The sequence below is a fragment of the Syngnathus typhle genome, linkage group LG4 (assembly GCF_033458585.1).
Source record: "Syngnathus typhle isolate RoL2023-S1 ecotype Sweden linkage group LG4, RoL_Styp_1.0, whole genome shotgun sequence".
NCBI classification, from domain to species: domain Eukaryota; kingdom Metazoa; phylum Chordata; class Actinopteri; order Syngnathiformes; family Syngnathidae; genus Syngnathus; species Syngnathus typhle.
In genome coordinates, this window is record NC_083741.1 from 4,918,579 (window position 1) to 4,934,322 (window position 15,744).

The 15,744-nt window shown below is 45.1% G+C and overlaps 2 protein-coding genes across 12 annotated transcripts in view; one reads left to right on the forward strand and one right to left on the reverse strand.

The window, feature by feature from the left end:
• The window catches only part of tpcn2 (two pore segment channel 2), a 140,879-nt gene that overhangs the window by 64,079 nt on the left and 61,056 nt on the right, over positions 1-15,744 (reverse strand). The window lies entirely within an intron of this gene.
• Positions 12,445-15,665, forward strand: LOC133152633 (uncharacterized). Its single transcript, XM_061276405.1, has one exon. The coding sequence runs from the start codon at positions 12,503-12,505 to the stop codon at positions 13,478-13,480; it is 978 nt and encodes a 325-aa protein (XP_061132389.1). The 5' UTR covers positions 12,445-12,502; the 3' UTR covers positions 13,481-15,665.

A 15,744-nucleotide genomic window follows, 5' to 3' on the forward strand; every position in this document is an offset into this window, starting at 1 on the left:
AGCCAATTTCATTTTAACACATGGGGGTGGCATCAATGATTCGTCACAGGCTGGCCATTTCCTGGAATCGATCACGAAGCCGGTCCTCGCCCACACACGCGAGCACCGCGCATTCCAATTCTCTATTTATCTTCTAGAACAGGGGTGGGCAAACTACGGCCCGCGGGCCACATCCGGCCCCCGGGACCGTTTAATCCGGCCCGCCAACCCTGAATAAATTGTATTATTAAACATTTTTTCGGGTCATTATGCCTGCAATGACTGCGTTTCCCCAGTAGATGGGGAAGCGCTCACCTGTGTATCTACTACCGGAAGCCGTGTCAGAAAGCTCGGTGCACACTCACAAGTGCGTGTACGTACTCAGTAGTACGGACATGGCGCACTCGCGCTCTATTTGTATCAGTCCCGAATTTAGAGCGTGGACTGTGACGACAGCATTCTTGTAATTCGCGCGCTGAGCTTTCAGATACAGTTTTACGCTAAAGCCACCCACAAACCTTCCCCTGGAATCCTTCTATTCATTAAAACGAGTCGCCCAAGGAAAAGCAAGGTGGACACAGTGCCGAGCGTTTAAAAAAGAGTGGCCAATTTGGCTCGACGTACGCGACGTGACGTTCACCCACATCAACATCAACCCGTCACAGATCGAGGTAAACGGACCAACACCTCGGATCTCGCCTAAGACTTGCCACAACAAATTTTACTCCAGACTATGACGCACTAGCAAAAAAGGGAGACCAACAACACTGTTCCCACTGTAAATGAAGGGGAGGCTCTCAAGTTTGTTGTAAAAAAATGCATTTTGAATATGAGTTGTACACATAGCAGGGATTGAAACTAGCGACCATTTTCATTTTCAAACAATGCAGGATGCTCAAGGACATTAATGCACCACCTGTTTGTGACTAATCTTAACCTTTAAAGTTCTTAAGGCTTACTTTAAGGAAGTGTTTCCCATTTCCTCACCTCTGTTACCAGGTGTTTGTGAGTTAAAACTCTGCTCTGATGTTCAGATACCCCTCACCGTGTTGCCGTTTTGATTACTTTATTTGGACGTATGCTTTCACCGATTCTTCAAGATGATATATTTGGTCAGAATGTTTGCCGTTTGATGTGATCTCATAAAATAAAGATCTTTCATTAATCTGACCTGGAGGCACTGAAGTGATGGAGACTGTTATTCATAATAACAGTGTCGTATTTTATGAGAATCACTGGTAGCAGTTTTTTAGTGATTTTTTTTTAATGCTGTTAATAAATGCATTTGTTTTCAAAAAACCTGTTTGGAATATCCATGCTTTACTACCTACTAAAGGCCAAAATCTTTTATGGAATGACCTTTACAGGTCGCATGTATTACTTCACACAAACACTACGTCCATCTGCTCCTGGTCCGGCCCTCCGGTCCAAATTTAGAACCCAGTTCGGCCCGCGAGTCAAAAAGTTTGCCCACCCCTGTTCTAGAAGCAATGTGTATTTCTTTACCACTTGATTTGCAAATTTTAACTTCAGTGTGCACACATAATTTGATCCCTGGTCATACTTCTTGTATGGACAGGAGTTCTAATAATCTGACAATGAAATGTTTTGCTACTATATGGGGGGAGGCTTTAGGTCTTTTAAATCTGGATACATATTTTGCATAGGAGCCGAAAGCTCCTCTTGCTGCTCTGCACCCTTGAGCTGCGGCTGGAACAGTGCACCTGGGCACTGTGGCCTCATTGTCTTTTGGTCTGACAAACACTTGCGGCTTCATCACTTTTCATCTTTCGAATTTTTTGTCTCTTGAATTTGTTCTCTTCTCTCCTGTGACACTTTCCAACACTTTCTAGCACATTTCAACTTTCTTTCTACTCCATACTTTTTCTTCCACTTTGGCATATATCGCATACAACTAAGAAATCTATTTGCCATGTACTTCTCATCTCCTTCAAGAGCTCCTTTATTTGGAGATTTACAGTTTTATTTCCCTTCTTAATTTAGTATTTTAGGTTTTTACATTTTTCTTTCTGTTTTCTCTCTCTGAGGATCCTCAATGCAGGTTTAAATTGGCCTTTCAACAATGTACTAGCCTGTGTTATTGCCGTGGGTTATTGATAGTACTGCTTTTTAGTCAATTTATCCTAGCAGTCACACTCTCACCTACACAAGTTTTTTTCCCTGCCAACGCGAAGGACTCTTTAGAAGAGATACCTCATCCAGAGGGGGACTCTACATCACCCCCTCCTTCCCCGGGACTTCAGGACACCAGTCCTGTTACCCGTTTCCTAAGTTTTTTATTGTTTTTCCTGCCAACGCGAAGTCCTCTTAAAAAAGAGCTGCTTCATCCAGAGGGGGACTCTACAACACCGCCTCCTTCTCTGGGAACTAACGACAACAGTCCTGTTACCCAGCCCTGCCAACGCAAAGTAGTACTCTTTAGAAGAGCTACTTCATCCAGAGGAGGACTCTACAACACCCCCTCCTTCCATGGGACCTAAGAACTTCTGTCCTGCCCATTTACTAGTACATTTTCCCGTACACTTTAACGTTTTACGCGTTTTATTATTATTATTATTATTATTATTATTATTATTATTATTATTATTATTATTATTATTATTATTATTATTATTATTATTATTATTATTATTATTATTATTATTATTATTATTACATCAGCACAATCACACAACTTTTAGGCTTTTTACTTACTTGTCTCTTGGTTCGTTGCACTTCCGGATCCAATCAATCCACTGTCGTCAGACGAAGGCAGACCTAAGATGCTGGCCCAGCGAAGAATTTTCTTCCCAGGTCTTTCTTTACCAGGTCCTCCTAATGGACGTTGGCCTGTCGACAGTGTGCAGCACGTCATCCTCCGTCCGTAAGTAGCGGGTATGTTGGAATCCGTGTCACGGCACCAAAATGTTAGTGTTGTTTACTCTAACTTATTTGTAAGAACCACACGTGAGACAGTTTGGCCATTTTACGCCTGCAAGTGGAGAAAGCCATCAGCACCCTTTGTGGTACAGAGGTGCTTGACAGCAGTCTGACTTAGACCTCTTGCAAGGGCATATTTATTGAGAGAAACAGGGTGGGGGTGAGAGTGGACAGGTTTAGTGAACCCCCGGCCCCTGGAAAAATCAGAGCAGGGGTGTTTTACGGCGTTGGGGGAAACAGAACAACTTTGATTGCTTCCTCTGCAGCTAGTCAACCAGTGCCGAGGTCTTAGCACTTTGTTTACGATGTTGTGGGAACAAACAGAAGAGGTTTGTTCCCCTCAGCAACTGGTTAATGAATATAGTCTACATTCCAACATAATCATACGATCAATATAATCTATCAACCCTAACACTCAGACTACCCTCTCCCCAGCCACTTCGCCCAGCTCCTCCTGGGGGATCCCAAGACGTTCCCAGGCCAGCCGAGAGACATAGTCTGGCCATAGGTGAAGGTAGGAGCGTTGATCAACCGGTAAATCAGAGTCTGTATCACAGCAGATGCTGCATCTGTCGATCTCACGCTCCATCCTGCCCTCGCTCGTGAACAAGACCCCAAGATACTTGAACTCCTCCACTTGGGGCAGAATCTCACCAGAGAGGGCATTCCACCCTTTTCCGACTGACGACCACGGTCTCAGATTTGGAGGTGCTGACCCTCATCCCGACCGCTTCACACTCGGGTGCGAACCGTTCCAGTGAGAGCTGGAGATCACGGCTTGAAGAAGCCAACAGCACCACATTGTCTAAAAAAAGCAGAAATGCAATGCTGAGGTCACCAAACCAGACACCTTGAACGCCTCGGCTGCGCCTAGAAATTCTGACCATAAAAGTTATAAACATAATCTGTGAAAAAGGGCAGCCTTGGCGGAGTCCAACCGTCACTGGAAACGAATCCGACATCCGTGATACAGGGACTGAACCGCCCTTATCAGTTGGTTCACTGTCCCGTTTCCCCGAAGCAACCTCCACAGAACTCCCAGAGAGACGCGGTCGAACACCTTCTCCAGGTCCACAAAATACATGTGAACTGGTTGAGCAAACTGCCATGTACCCTCGAGCATCCTGCCAAGGGTATAGAGCTGGTCCACTGTTCCACGGCCAGGACGAAAACCACACTGCTCCACCTGAATTTGAGATTCGACCTCCCAAGGGACCCTCCTCTCCAGTACCCCTGAATAGACCTTACCAAGGAGACTGAGTGTGATTCCTCTGTGGTTGGAAGACACCCTCCAGTCCCCCTTCTGAAAAGGGGGACCACCACCCCAGTCTGCCAATCCAGAGGCACTGTCCCCGATGTCCACGCAATGTTGTAGAGGCATGTCAGCCAGGACAAGGACAGCCCCACAACATCCAGAGCCTTTAAGAACTCCGGGCAGATCTCATCCACTCCTGGGGCCTTTAACTATCTCGGTGACTTCGACCCCAGAGATTGGAGAGTCCACCTCAGATTCTCCAGACCATGCTTCCGCAATGGCAACTGGGACAGGCTCATGTATACCACCGTGTTAAATCGCCTTTTCTTTTAACAACGCTCAATAAATGTTTGGGAACTGAGGACACTAATAATTTGAGCTTTTTAGGTGGAATTATTTCCCATTCTTGTTTGATGTACAGTTTCAGCAGTTCAATAGCCTGGGGTCTCCGTTGTTTTTTACGCTTCATAATGCACCACAGATTTTCAGTGGGAGACAGATCTTGACTGTCAGCAGGCCAGTCTAGTAACTACACTCTTGTACACTGTTGTAATGTGCAGAATGTGGTTTGGTATTGTCTTGCTGAAATAAGCTATCCTTGCAAGTCAGACCCAATGCTGGTCTGGTCAAGAGATCATTGATTTTGGCTTGGCTTGGCTTAAAATGAACCAATGAATCAAATGATGTAGTTTACTTGCTGTGATGTATCCTTAGTGCGCAAGGTCACACTTCAGCAGCGGATTTCCATCTTCACAACATTAAAAATGGTTCTCATTTTTCTTTATTGTTATTTCAAAATTTCATGACCAATTCTAACTGTTAAAAGATTAAAATGTTCAACTTGTTTGTCCGGGAGTCAGAAGTTCAAGCTTAAATAAAATCCAACATTATTTTCCATAAAAACGACCAGCAAAAAAACTACAAAATTACCGTATTTTTCGGACTAAAAGTCGTTCCGGAGTACAAGTCGCACCAGCCATAAAATGCACAATAAAGGGGAAAAAACATATATAAGTCGTACAGGTGTTTAAGTCGCATTTTGTGGGAAATTTATTTGACAAAATCCAACACCAAGTACAGACATGAACCAGCAGAAACAGGCTAAATGATACCGAATGCTAACGTGACATAAACACAAACGAGGAGCTGAGAACGGGCCTGACGTAACATTAACAGTTATTCAAATAACTATAACATAAATAATACGTTTATCAAATCATCTGTGTCACTCCAAATCATTGAATCCATCGATCGAATTCATCGTCCTTCCTGTAAACAACGCCGCGTGTGTGGAGTGCCGCTGACGTTGCTACTCTAAATAAACTATATATCAAATAACTATAACATAAATAACAAGTTTATCGAACCATCTGTGTCACTGCAAATCATAAAATCTCCTGACTCCAGAAGTCAGGGGATGGAACTCATTGTCAGTGAGGCTCCAATTATTCCACAGCCATAGTGTGCCCTCAAGCGGTTTAAAGTGAAAATAACGTGTGAAGTGATCAACTATACGAGTAAGTCAGTAATGTGATAATGAGCAAGTAAAAATTTGTGAATTATTACACATATAAGTCGCTCCTGAGTATAAGTCGCCCCCCCAAACTATGAAAAAAAAACTTGATTTATATTCCGAAAAATACGGTACTTTTTTTGTCCTTCTGTACTTTCTACATTGTTTTACTGCACAGGTGTCAAACTCAGATTGTCACGGATGAAACGGAGCAGGGTGACCAAATGCAGCTTGGACCAGGGTTTATTGGAGAACTCAAAGACAGACTATGGAGGGTATGCACGTGATGTCACAGACCGGCCGACGGTTTGTTTAGGTGGCAAAAAGCGGCGGACAATAATAGGTCCAAGGCTGATAGTGGAGCATTTTTTAGCATTTTATCGGTTGCAGATCGTGGCAGAGTTGTTACGTAGGCAACTTGAACCATGGTGAAGAGTTGTTGTGCCATAGGGTGTGCCTATCGCTTCAAAAAAAGGGATACCAAGAAGTTATATCGGTTCCCTGCGGACCAGACCAGAAAGGATAGCTGGGTGGCGGCGCTTCGTAGGGCGGAACATGGCCGCAACAGCTGCAAGCATTCTTACATCTGCTCAGATCACTTTGTGGGAAGTACGTAATTTAGTTTTATTGACGGCAACATTCATCTGTGAGGTATACTGGATGTAGTGCTATAAGGTACACATCCACCATCAGAGGACGCTGGCATGAGTGTGTCAGGAACGGAGTGGAAGATGGAGCAGGGCGACCACGTGCAGCTTGGAAAAGGGTTTATTGCAGGAACTTACAGACTCGGTAACAGACATAACTTGCAACCAAACCAACAACAGATACTGACCGAGATGTGAGACAAAGGGACCGGGTGACATTCGCAATGAACCGACAGGGGAGTGACACAGAGACAGGACTTAAATACCTGACTGGAAATGAGAGGCAGGTGAGAATGATCACACTGATTGAGGGAACACAGGAGGGGAGGGGCGACGCGAACCGAAACCATGGCAACCTAGCAAACTGGGGACCAATCATGACAGAGTGCCTCTCTTAACATTTGAAATGTACTCTTTTTATTTATTTTAATGTATGTGATGTTTGTTTTTTCCCCTGTGGGCCAAGAGCCTGTAATAAAGTTTATTATTATTGCTCGGATATTGCTTTTTTCTTCCTGCTACTCGGCCATGACCTAAGGAATGCATAATTACACAGCTTCATGACAGTATGTTTGTCTAATTGCTAGTTTCTAATAATTAGATTGTTCACATATCTACAATTATAATATATTATTATTATATTATGTGCTGCCATGGCTGGCATCCGTTTCGCTCCACTGGCTGTGACTCAACGGAATGGACAGGACCAGCAGTCAGGTAGCGATATCGTTGCAAACTCTTGTAGGCTCTGAGGTCTTCCTTGGTATATATGGACTTGAACAATCTATCAAATAGTTGTATATGTCTGGATATGTTACTGGCGGAAAAGTCGCCTTATCAGAGGACCAAACGCTTGCTGTCCCAGCTTCTGCTACGCTTGAGCTGGTGGCGTTCTTACTTGGCTTCCACAGCGGATCAATACAAATGTTATATTTTTTCAACTTTTCAATGTATCTCTTGCGGTTTTCTTGGTCCAACTGGACGAAATAATCATTCAATACACCCACCCAGGCCGCCATCCTCACGAGTCTAGTGGCAGCGGACGAGGCTTTTTGCCACCCAAACAATAATGGCCGCCCCGATCTGTGACGTCAGTGCATATCCTCCATAAGAAGCTCTACTACGGACAAGACTAACTGAACAAAAAGACAAGATAAAAACAGGAAGGACGACGACAGACGAGACGAGACGTGAAGACATTAATGATCCGACAACGGAGTGAGGGGCAGACGGGACTTAAATACACAACACGAAACACGAGGCGGGTGACTGTGGTTACATTGATTGAGGTAACAGGTGGGGAGGGGCAATGCGAACAGAAACCATGGTATTAAAGACACAATACAGCATTGATGATGAGTCGTGACAGTACCCCCCGACAAGGGACGGCTCCCGACGTCCCAAAAAAACAAAAACCCCAAGTGGCGAGCGGGGGGCCGGGGGGGAAGCGCACCAGTTCAAATGACCTCACTGGCCATTGCAAAGTTCTAACCGCAATAGGCGGCAACTCTGGGGACATGAACCGCAATAGGCGGCAACTCTGGGGACATGAACCGCAATCGGCGGCAACTCTGGGGACATGAACCGCAATCGGCGGCACCTCTGGGGACATGAACCGCAATCGGCGGCACCTCTGGGGACATGAACCGCAATCGGCGGCAACTCAGGGGACATGATCCGCAATCGGCGGCAACTCAGGGGACATGAACCGCAATCGGCGGCAACTCTAGGGACATGAACCGGAATCTGCGGCAACTCTGGGGACGTGAACTGCAATCGGCGGCAACTCTGGGGACATGAACCGCAATCGGCGGCAATTCGGGGACAGAACCGCAATCAGCGGCAACTCTGGGGACATGAACCCCAAACGGCGGCAACTCGGGGACAGAACCGCAAACGGCAGCAACTCGGGGACAAAACCGCACTCGGCGGAAACTTGGGGAACGGAACCACGCTCGGCAGAAACTCGGGGAACGGAACCGCGCTTGGCGGAAACTCGGAAAGTCAGAGCCGCAATCGGCGGCATTTGGAAGTCCGCACCACGATCAGCGGCATTCGGAAGGCGGAGCTGTGGCAGCAGCAAGAGCCACCACGCGCCGCAGCAGTGGGAGTGGGGCCAGGGACGATCGCGGGTCCAGCGCAGCTGGCTTGAAATCTGGAGACGCCCGCGGGGCCTGCGACGCTGTGTTGAACCCCGATGGCGGCCGCGAGTCTGATGGCGCCGGGAGGCTCTCCGATGGCGCTGGAGTGAAATCCAACGGCGGCTGCGGAGCCGCTGGCGCCAGAAGCACTCCGATGGCGGCCGTGGGTCCAGCGTGGCAGGAACGAACTGATGGCGGCCACGGAGCTCATGGCGCTGGAACAAGCTTGGACGACGGACGTGGATTGGGCGTCGCTGACGGGAACTGGTGGTGGAAGGAGGTCCAAGCGCTGGTCGCTGTGATGGTCGGATCATTCTGTCACGGATGGAATGGAGCAGGGCGACCAAATGCAGCTTGGACCAGGGTTTATTGGAGAATTCAAAGACAAACTATAAGAAGCTCAACTAGGGGCAAGACTAACTGAACAAAAAGACAAGATAAAACAGGAACGACGACAGACGAGACGAGACGTGAAGACATTAATGATCCGACAACGGAGTGAGGGGCAGACAGGACTTAAATACAAAACACGAAACACGAGGCAGGCGACTGTGGTTACATTGATTGAGGAGGAACACAGGAGGGGAGGGGCAACGCAAACAGAAACCATGGTAACAAAGACACAATACAGCAACCGAGGATGAGTCGTGAGACAGATATTTTATGTGGGCCGCAAAGACAAATTGTGCATCAAATTCATGTTATTACTAAAACTGTAAATTGTCTTCACTGTTAAAATCATAATTTTAAAATATTTGAACAGTTTTTACTAGTCTGATTTGAAAATTTGTTATTTGTCAGTTTGTTTTGTAGCTTATACTTTATATAAAGTATATACTCTCTTTCTTTCCTTGGACCTATTGCGCCTATTGCTCTGAGAGCAGAGCAGAGCTTCCAGCCACAGCTTGGACGATCTTGTTTTCTCCAGCGTGGAACTCATCTCCCTGATTCTAAAGTAAGTTTGAATATTTTTATTACACTGTTCGATCTTTTTACTTCACAGCCGGAGTGCCTGAGAGAGCGGAAGCTTCGTGGCCGTTTGTCTACCGTCGATCATCGGACACAAAGTATGGCTGCGGATCAAGAGGTTTGTACGGCTTCGTGCACCAACTGCACCCTTCTCTGAGAGAGGTTGTCCCTGCTAGAGGGACGTGTCCGCCAGTTAGAGCAGAATTGCGCGATAACAGTAGATGTGGCGGATACAGACGCGGACTGTAGTCAGCCCGCTAGCCCAGTTAGCATTAGCCCCAAGCAGCTTGCTAATCGCGATGAGCCAGGTAAAACGCATAGCCGTCCAAAGTCATCTCGGTCTACTGGCCCTCGCACTTTGCTCATAGGTGACTCCATTACCCGAAATATTACGCTTAAAAATCCAGCCACGGTAATGTGTATTCCTGGGGGCAGAGCACCCGACATAGAAGCTAATCTTAGGGAGCTGACTCGCAATAGGTCTAGTCAACAGCGTAGCTCCAAAAACACTAGCTACTCGGACATAGTGATACACGTCGGCTCCAATGATGTTAGGATGAGGCAATCAGAGATCACAAAGAAAAACATAGCGAGGACTTGTGATCTCGCCAGAAAGATGAGTCGGCATCGAGTATTTGTCTCTGGCCACCTGCCTGGGAGAGGCACTGATGAGAGGTTTAGTAGATTAGTCTCCCTTAATCGATGGATGGCTGGGTTCTGTAAAAAGCAGGGACTGCATTTTATAGATAACTGGCCCTCCTTTTGGGGCCGCCCAGACATGCTGAGGAAGGACGGCCTTCAGCCTAACCGTGAAGGCGCCTTCACTCTTTCTAGGAATATAGATTACTGTTAGAGCCACTCATGACAGGTCACTTTAGAGCAGGCCGGGGCACAGGTGATTAGACCACCTGTCAGGATGGGTTTGGAGTCTGTTAAGCTAAAGTTAACTAGCGCTAGGCTAGACTTCCAACATGCACATAGCTCCTCGTGTAGACTAGAGCGTGACAGTTTGAATAGTGCTAGAGTACACATAAACACACTTTGTATTGGGGTAGTAGACAAATCCAATCACTCCACCCTGACCAGTTTTGCTGATGAAACGGTGCTTGTTTCAGATAATTGTGTAATTGTGTATTTACTATCAGATTCCCACGGTCGTATCGTCCCACCGCGCAAACAAACATTCGAGAGGTGATGTCAGGCCTAGAGAACACAATCTTACTCGCATCTCGTTTAAATATCCGTCGATAGATACGCACCCTGATCGACCGATTACACTTAAACTCGGTTTTATGAATATTAGATCGCTTCATACGAAAGCAGTTCTCGTTAATGACCTCATCACGGAACATCATCTAAACGTTTTTGGTCTCTGCGAGACCTGGTTAAAACCTAATGAACTGCTGCCGCTTAACGAGGCCTCGCCTCCAAATTTTGTGAGCTCGCATGTGGCGCGTCCTCGAAAAAAGGGTGGGGGTGTTGCCCTCATCTCAAATTCCGAGCTTAGATTTAGGCCTCGTTCGATCAACGTATTTAAAAAATTTGAAGTTCTCACTGTCCGATCCACTGCTTTACCGTCATTTTATCTTGCTGTTATTTACCGTCCACCTGGGGCTTACTCTGGCTTCCTGGATGAATTTTCAGAATTCGTGGCTGATCTAGTAACCAATCCGGATAATATAATTATCATGGGTGATTTCAACATCCACATGAATTTACCATCAGAGCCACTTACTTTGGCGTTTCAGACTTTAACTGATAGGTTTGGTTTTACGCAAGTCGTACAGGCAGCAACGCATAAGAATGGAAATACCATAGATCTGGTATTATCCCGAGACTTGCAACCTCAAATATAGCAGTACTGCCATACACTACTGTTCTGTCTGATCATTACTTAATAAATGTTCCTTGTCAAAGACAAGAGAGCAATCAGAATTATAGGAGCCGTAATTTTAACTCCATGACTGGAACTGCGCTATCTGAGTTACTGTCAGCGGCAACCGCCATATTTCCCGCATACACCGGCTCTATTGATAATCTTACAAATGAATTCAATGTGACATTGTTAAATGCCATTGACTCTGTGGCGCCGTTACGTCTGAAAACTCGCCGTAGATTGCCTACTCCGTGGTTCACAGATGAAACGCGTACGCTTAAGCAATTATGTAGAAAGCATGAGCGCAGATGGCGTCTAACCAAACTTGAGGTTTTCCATCAGGCATGGCAGGATTGCATCCTGAAATATAAAGATGCGCTTATCTTAGCAAAAACTCGGTATTTTTCGCAAGTTATTAATCTCAATAAAAACAATCCTAAACACCTATTTGATACAGTGGCAAAGCTGACTCTACGCCAGCCGACCCCCGATAGTTCCTTCCACTCAGCTGACAAATTCATGAAATTCTTTGCTCAAAAGATTGAATCAATTAGGGACGAGATCAAGAATACCACTCCAATCGCTTAGTCGAGCCCGCCGTTTACCAACGCTGATGATCATGCAACAACCCTCTCAAATTCTAAAAGCGTGTCCCTTGAAAGGCTTAAACATTTGGTTAGAGCGGCTAAACAAACAACATGTTTACTCGACCCTCTTCCAGCCAAACTACTTATAGAACTATTTCACATTTTAGGACCGTCCGTCTTAAATATAATCAATCTTTCTGTCTCCTCTGGGATAGTGCCAAAAGCCTTTAAAACCGCTACCATTAAACCGTTACTTAAGCGACCAAATCTTGACCCGGACTGTCTCAGTAATTATAGGCCAGTTTCAAACCTCCCATTCATCCCAAAACTTCTTGAGAAAGTAGTAGCGCAGTCTGGTCTGGTTTTAGAGCTAATCATTCCATTGAGACAGCACTTGCTAAAGTGACTAACGATCTCCTCATAGCTATGGATTCAAACACTTCATCTGTACTGTTACTACTCGATCTTAGTGCTGCCTTCGACACTGTAGACTTCAATATTTTATTAGGGCGTCTTAAAAGTTGTGTTATAATTTCAGGGTCAGCACTAGGCTGGTTCCATTCCTATCCATCAAAGAGGACGCACCGAGTGGTCCATGGCAATGCGTCCTCGGAGCTCTATAATGTTACGTGTGGTGTCCCACAGGGATCGGTACTCGGACCAATTCTATTTAATATTTACGATTCCGCTTGGGGACATAATACGTAAATATAATATTAGTTTTCAATGCTACGCGGATGACACCCAATTATATATGCCGTTATCGATGACAGATCCGCGGGATTGTTGTAATCTTGAGGCGTGCCTTGCGGAGATGAAGCAATGGATGTCTCTCAACTTCCTTCGTCTTAACCCAGATAAAACTGAGATGTTGATAATTGGTCCAATTCGTTATCAACAATTTTTCAAGGAAACCGCTATAACTATAGATAACCGTACTATCACTCAGAGCGATACTGTAACTAATCTTGGGGTAATATTTGACCAAACTCTCTCCTTTCAAAAGCACATTAAGAATATAACCAGATTTGCGTTTTTTCACCTTCGTAATATTGCAAAGATTCGTCCGATCCTCTCGATCGGTGATCCGGAAACTATTATACATGCGTTCGTCACGTCGCGCCTGGACTACTGTAATGTATTACTCTCTGCTCTTCCTAAATCCCGCATCAAAAGTCTACAGTTAGTACAAAATGCTGCTGCAAGGCTGCTCTCACGGACAAGAAAATTTGATCACATTACCCCAATATTAGCCAACTTACATTGGCTTCCGGTCCATTTAAGATGTGACTTCAAGGTTCTTCTATTAACCTATAAATCACTGCATGGCTTAGCGCCTTCATATCTCGTCGACCTAGTTGTTCCTTATGTTCCGTTGCGTAACCTTCGTTCGCAAAACGCTACTCTTTTAGCGACACCGAGGGCCAAGAAAATGTCTGCAGGGTCTAAGGCATTTTCTATTTGGGCTCCAGAGCTTTGGAATGCTCTACCAATGGATATTAGGACTGCTACCTCAGTAGAAACATTTAAGACACGTTTAAAGACACATTTCTATGATATGGCCTTTAACTAATTTGTAGTGGGCGATTCGGCTGGAGTTTCTCTCTCTCCACCCTCTCCACCCCCTCCCCGGCCGGGGAGGTGGTTAGGTGGCACCCAAGCTGACAGCGGCTATCTGGATTCTCATGGACCAATTCAGGATGGGGGAACTGCAACTCAACCTCCTCGAAGACACTGCCAGGACAATTGAGGGCTCCTCCGGCAGCGCTTCGCTTTGACTTGGACATCCACTTTTTCATTGATTTTCATATTATGTATCATTTGTGCCCTCTCTGCATCCATTTCAACCTGGTGATCCTGAAAGGGGGATCCTTCGATCTGTGGTCCCTTCTCAAGGTTTCTCATTTTCCCCTGGCAGGTTTTTTTTTTAGTTTTTCCTTGCCCTTTTGGGAGCTTAAGATCGGGATGCTTTGAGAATAACTCTCAATTTTTTGTCTATGTGAAGCCCTTTGAGACTGTTTTACTGGTTCAAAGAGTGGAGAGAAGATTAGTAGACGCGCATTCTTGCCCCAAGGCTCCTCCAGATAAATATGTAAACACAACATTCCTTGTTAGATACAAATCCTTTTGTTTAACATGCACTATACCTTTAATAGGAGTGTAGACTTATGACTTGGCTCATGTTCGCTCACTATTGCACTCTGGTGGCTGATTGTTTGTGATTCGACCTCCCGAAACAAATAAAAAAACTTTTACTAAAACTTAGTTTGTATCCGGCGGCTCGGTGGAGCACAGGGTAGCAGGTCCGCCTCACAGTTAGGAGGGTGCGGGTTCGATTCCACCTCCGGCCCTCCCTGTGTGGAGTTTGCATGTTCTCCCCGTGCCCGCGTGGGTTTTCTCTGGGCACTCCGGTTTCCTCCCACATCCCAAAAACATGCTTGGTAGGCCAATTGAGCACTCCAAATTGTCCCTAGGTGTGAGTACAAGTGCGAATGGTTGTTTGTCTCTGTGTGACCTGCGATTGGCTGGCAACCCGTTCAGGGTGTCCCCCGCCTACTCCCCGATGACGGCTGAGATAAGCTCCAGTCTTGTTACAGTTACTAGTTACCATTTCAAAAAGTAATTTAATTAATAATTGAATTACTTTTTAAATGTAAGTAATTACTAGAGAAAGTAGTTTTTGCATTACTTTTTCAAAAACGTTCAATGATGTAAAATAATTCAGATTTTTTAACAAATGTCAAGAGTTGCATAGTGTAGAACAACATAGACCAGTACTTCATTTAACTTAATATTTATTGAACAACAATGTAAAATAAGCATAACATAAATAAATTGTTACACAACTTCCAGACAATTGTTCACATCAGCAGGACGCACAAACAACACACTTTTTCATTTTTTTTAAGGCAACACACCTCTGATGAAAGGGGAAAGAAAAGTTTCGGCATGGAGTGGCTGACAATCCGCAATATGGTAATGTAAAAAATGTTGCATCATCGTAAAGTCCAAATACTGAAAGAAAGAAAAAACTACAAACATACCAAATATGCCAAGTTCCTCACTTAAAGTCCCCCAAGCCTGCTCCTGTTTTGCCCCGGTCCCCTTTTGTGTCTGCATGTGGGTACATGTGTGTGCAGTTTGACAAACGTGTAGTTCATCATCATTATGGTAGTGGCATGATACGGGCTAGTCGTTATCATGGACGGAAGTTGGACGCTTCCACCGCCACGAGTCTCCACTATGTTGCGAGCATGCTGGAAGATATGTCGGAAGTTACAGATCTGGGATCTCTCACTGACAGGGCTCTGTCCACCCAGCATGTGAAGTCTGGATTTGGAGGACAGCGTGGATGAACTACTTCTGTAGTCAGTGTGCTTAAAGGCAATTACCAGCAATGCGTTGTGGAGCGCATAGGGCGTGGTAGGACACGTACAACATCACGGCCATCCACTGCATCCGTTTCTGTCTCCGGTTGTCTTGACTTTGCCATGGCACTGGATGGTCTCGGATGAGAGTGAGGCTGACGTTTTGTGCAACTCTCTCTCACTTTAATCCAGTGCTTCTCAATTATTTTCTGTTACGCTCCCCCCCAGGAAGATGTAAATGTTTCGCGCCCCCCCTAACTCTCCGCCGCCACTGTAAATATATAGTATCATTTTTCTATAAAATTATTATAGGTACACCTCTGCATAACCTTGTATCCTTGTTAACATTAAAGAAAAGAAAAAAGAAAGTTATATAGATCAATTTACAATAATGAATAACTTTATTATATTATATTATATTATATTATATTATATTATATTATATTATATTATATTATATTATATTATA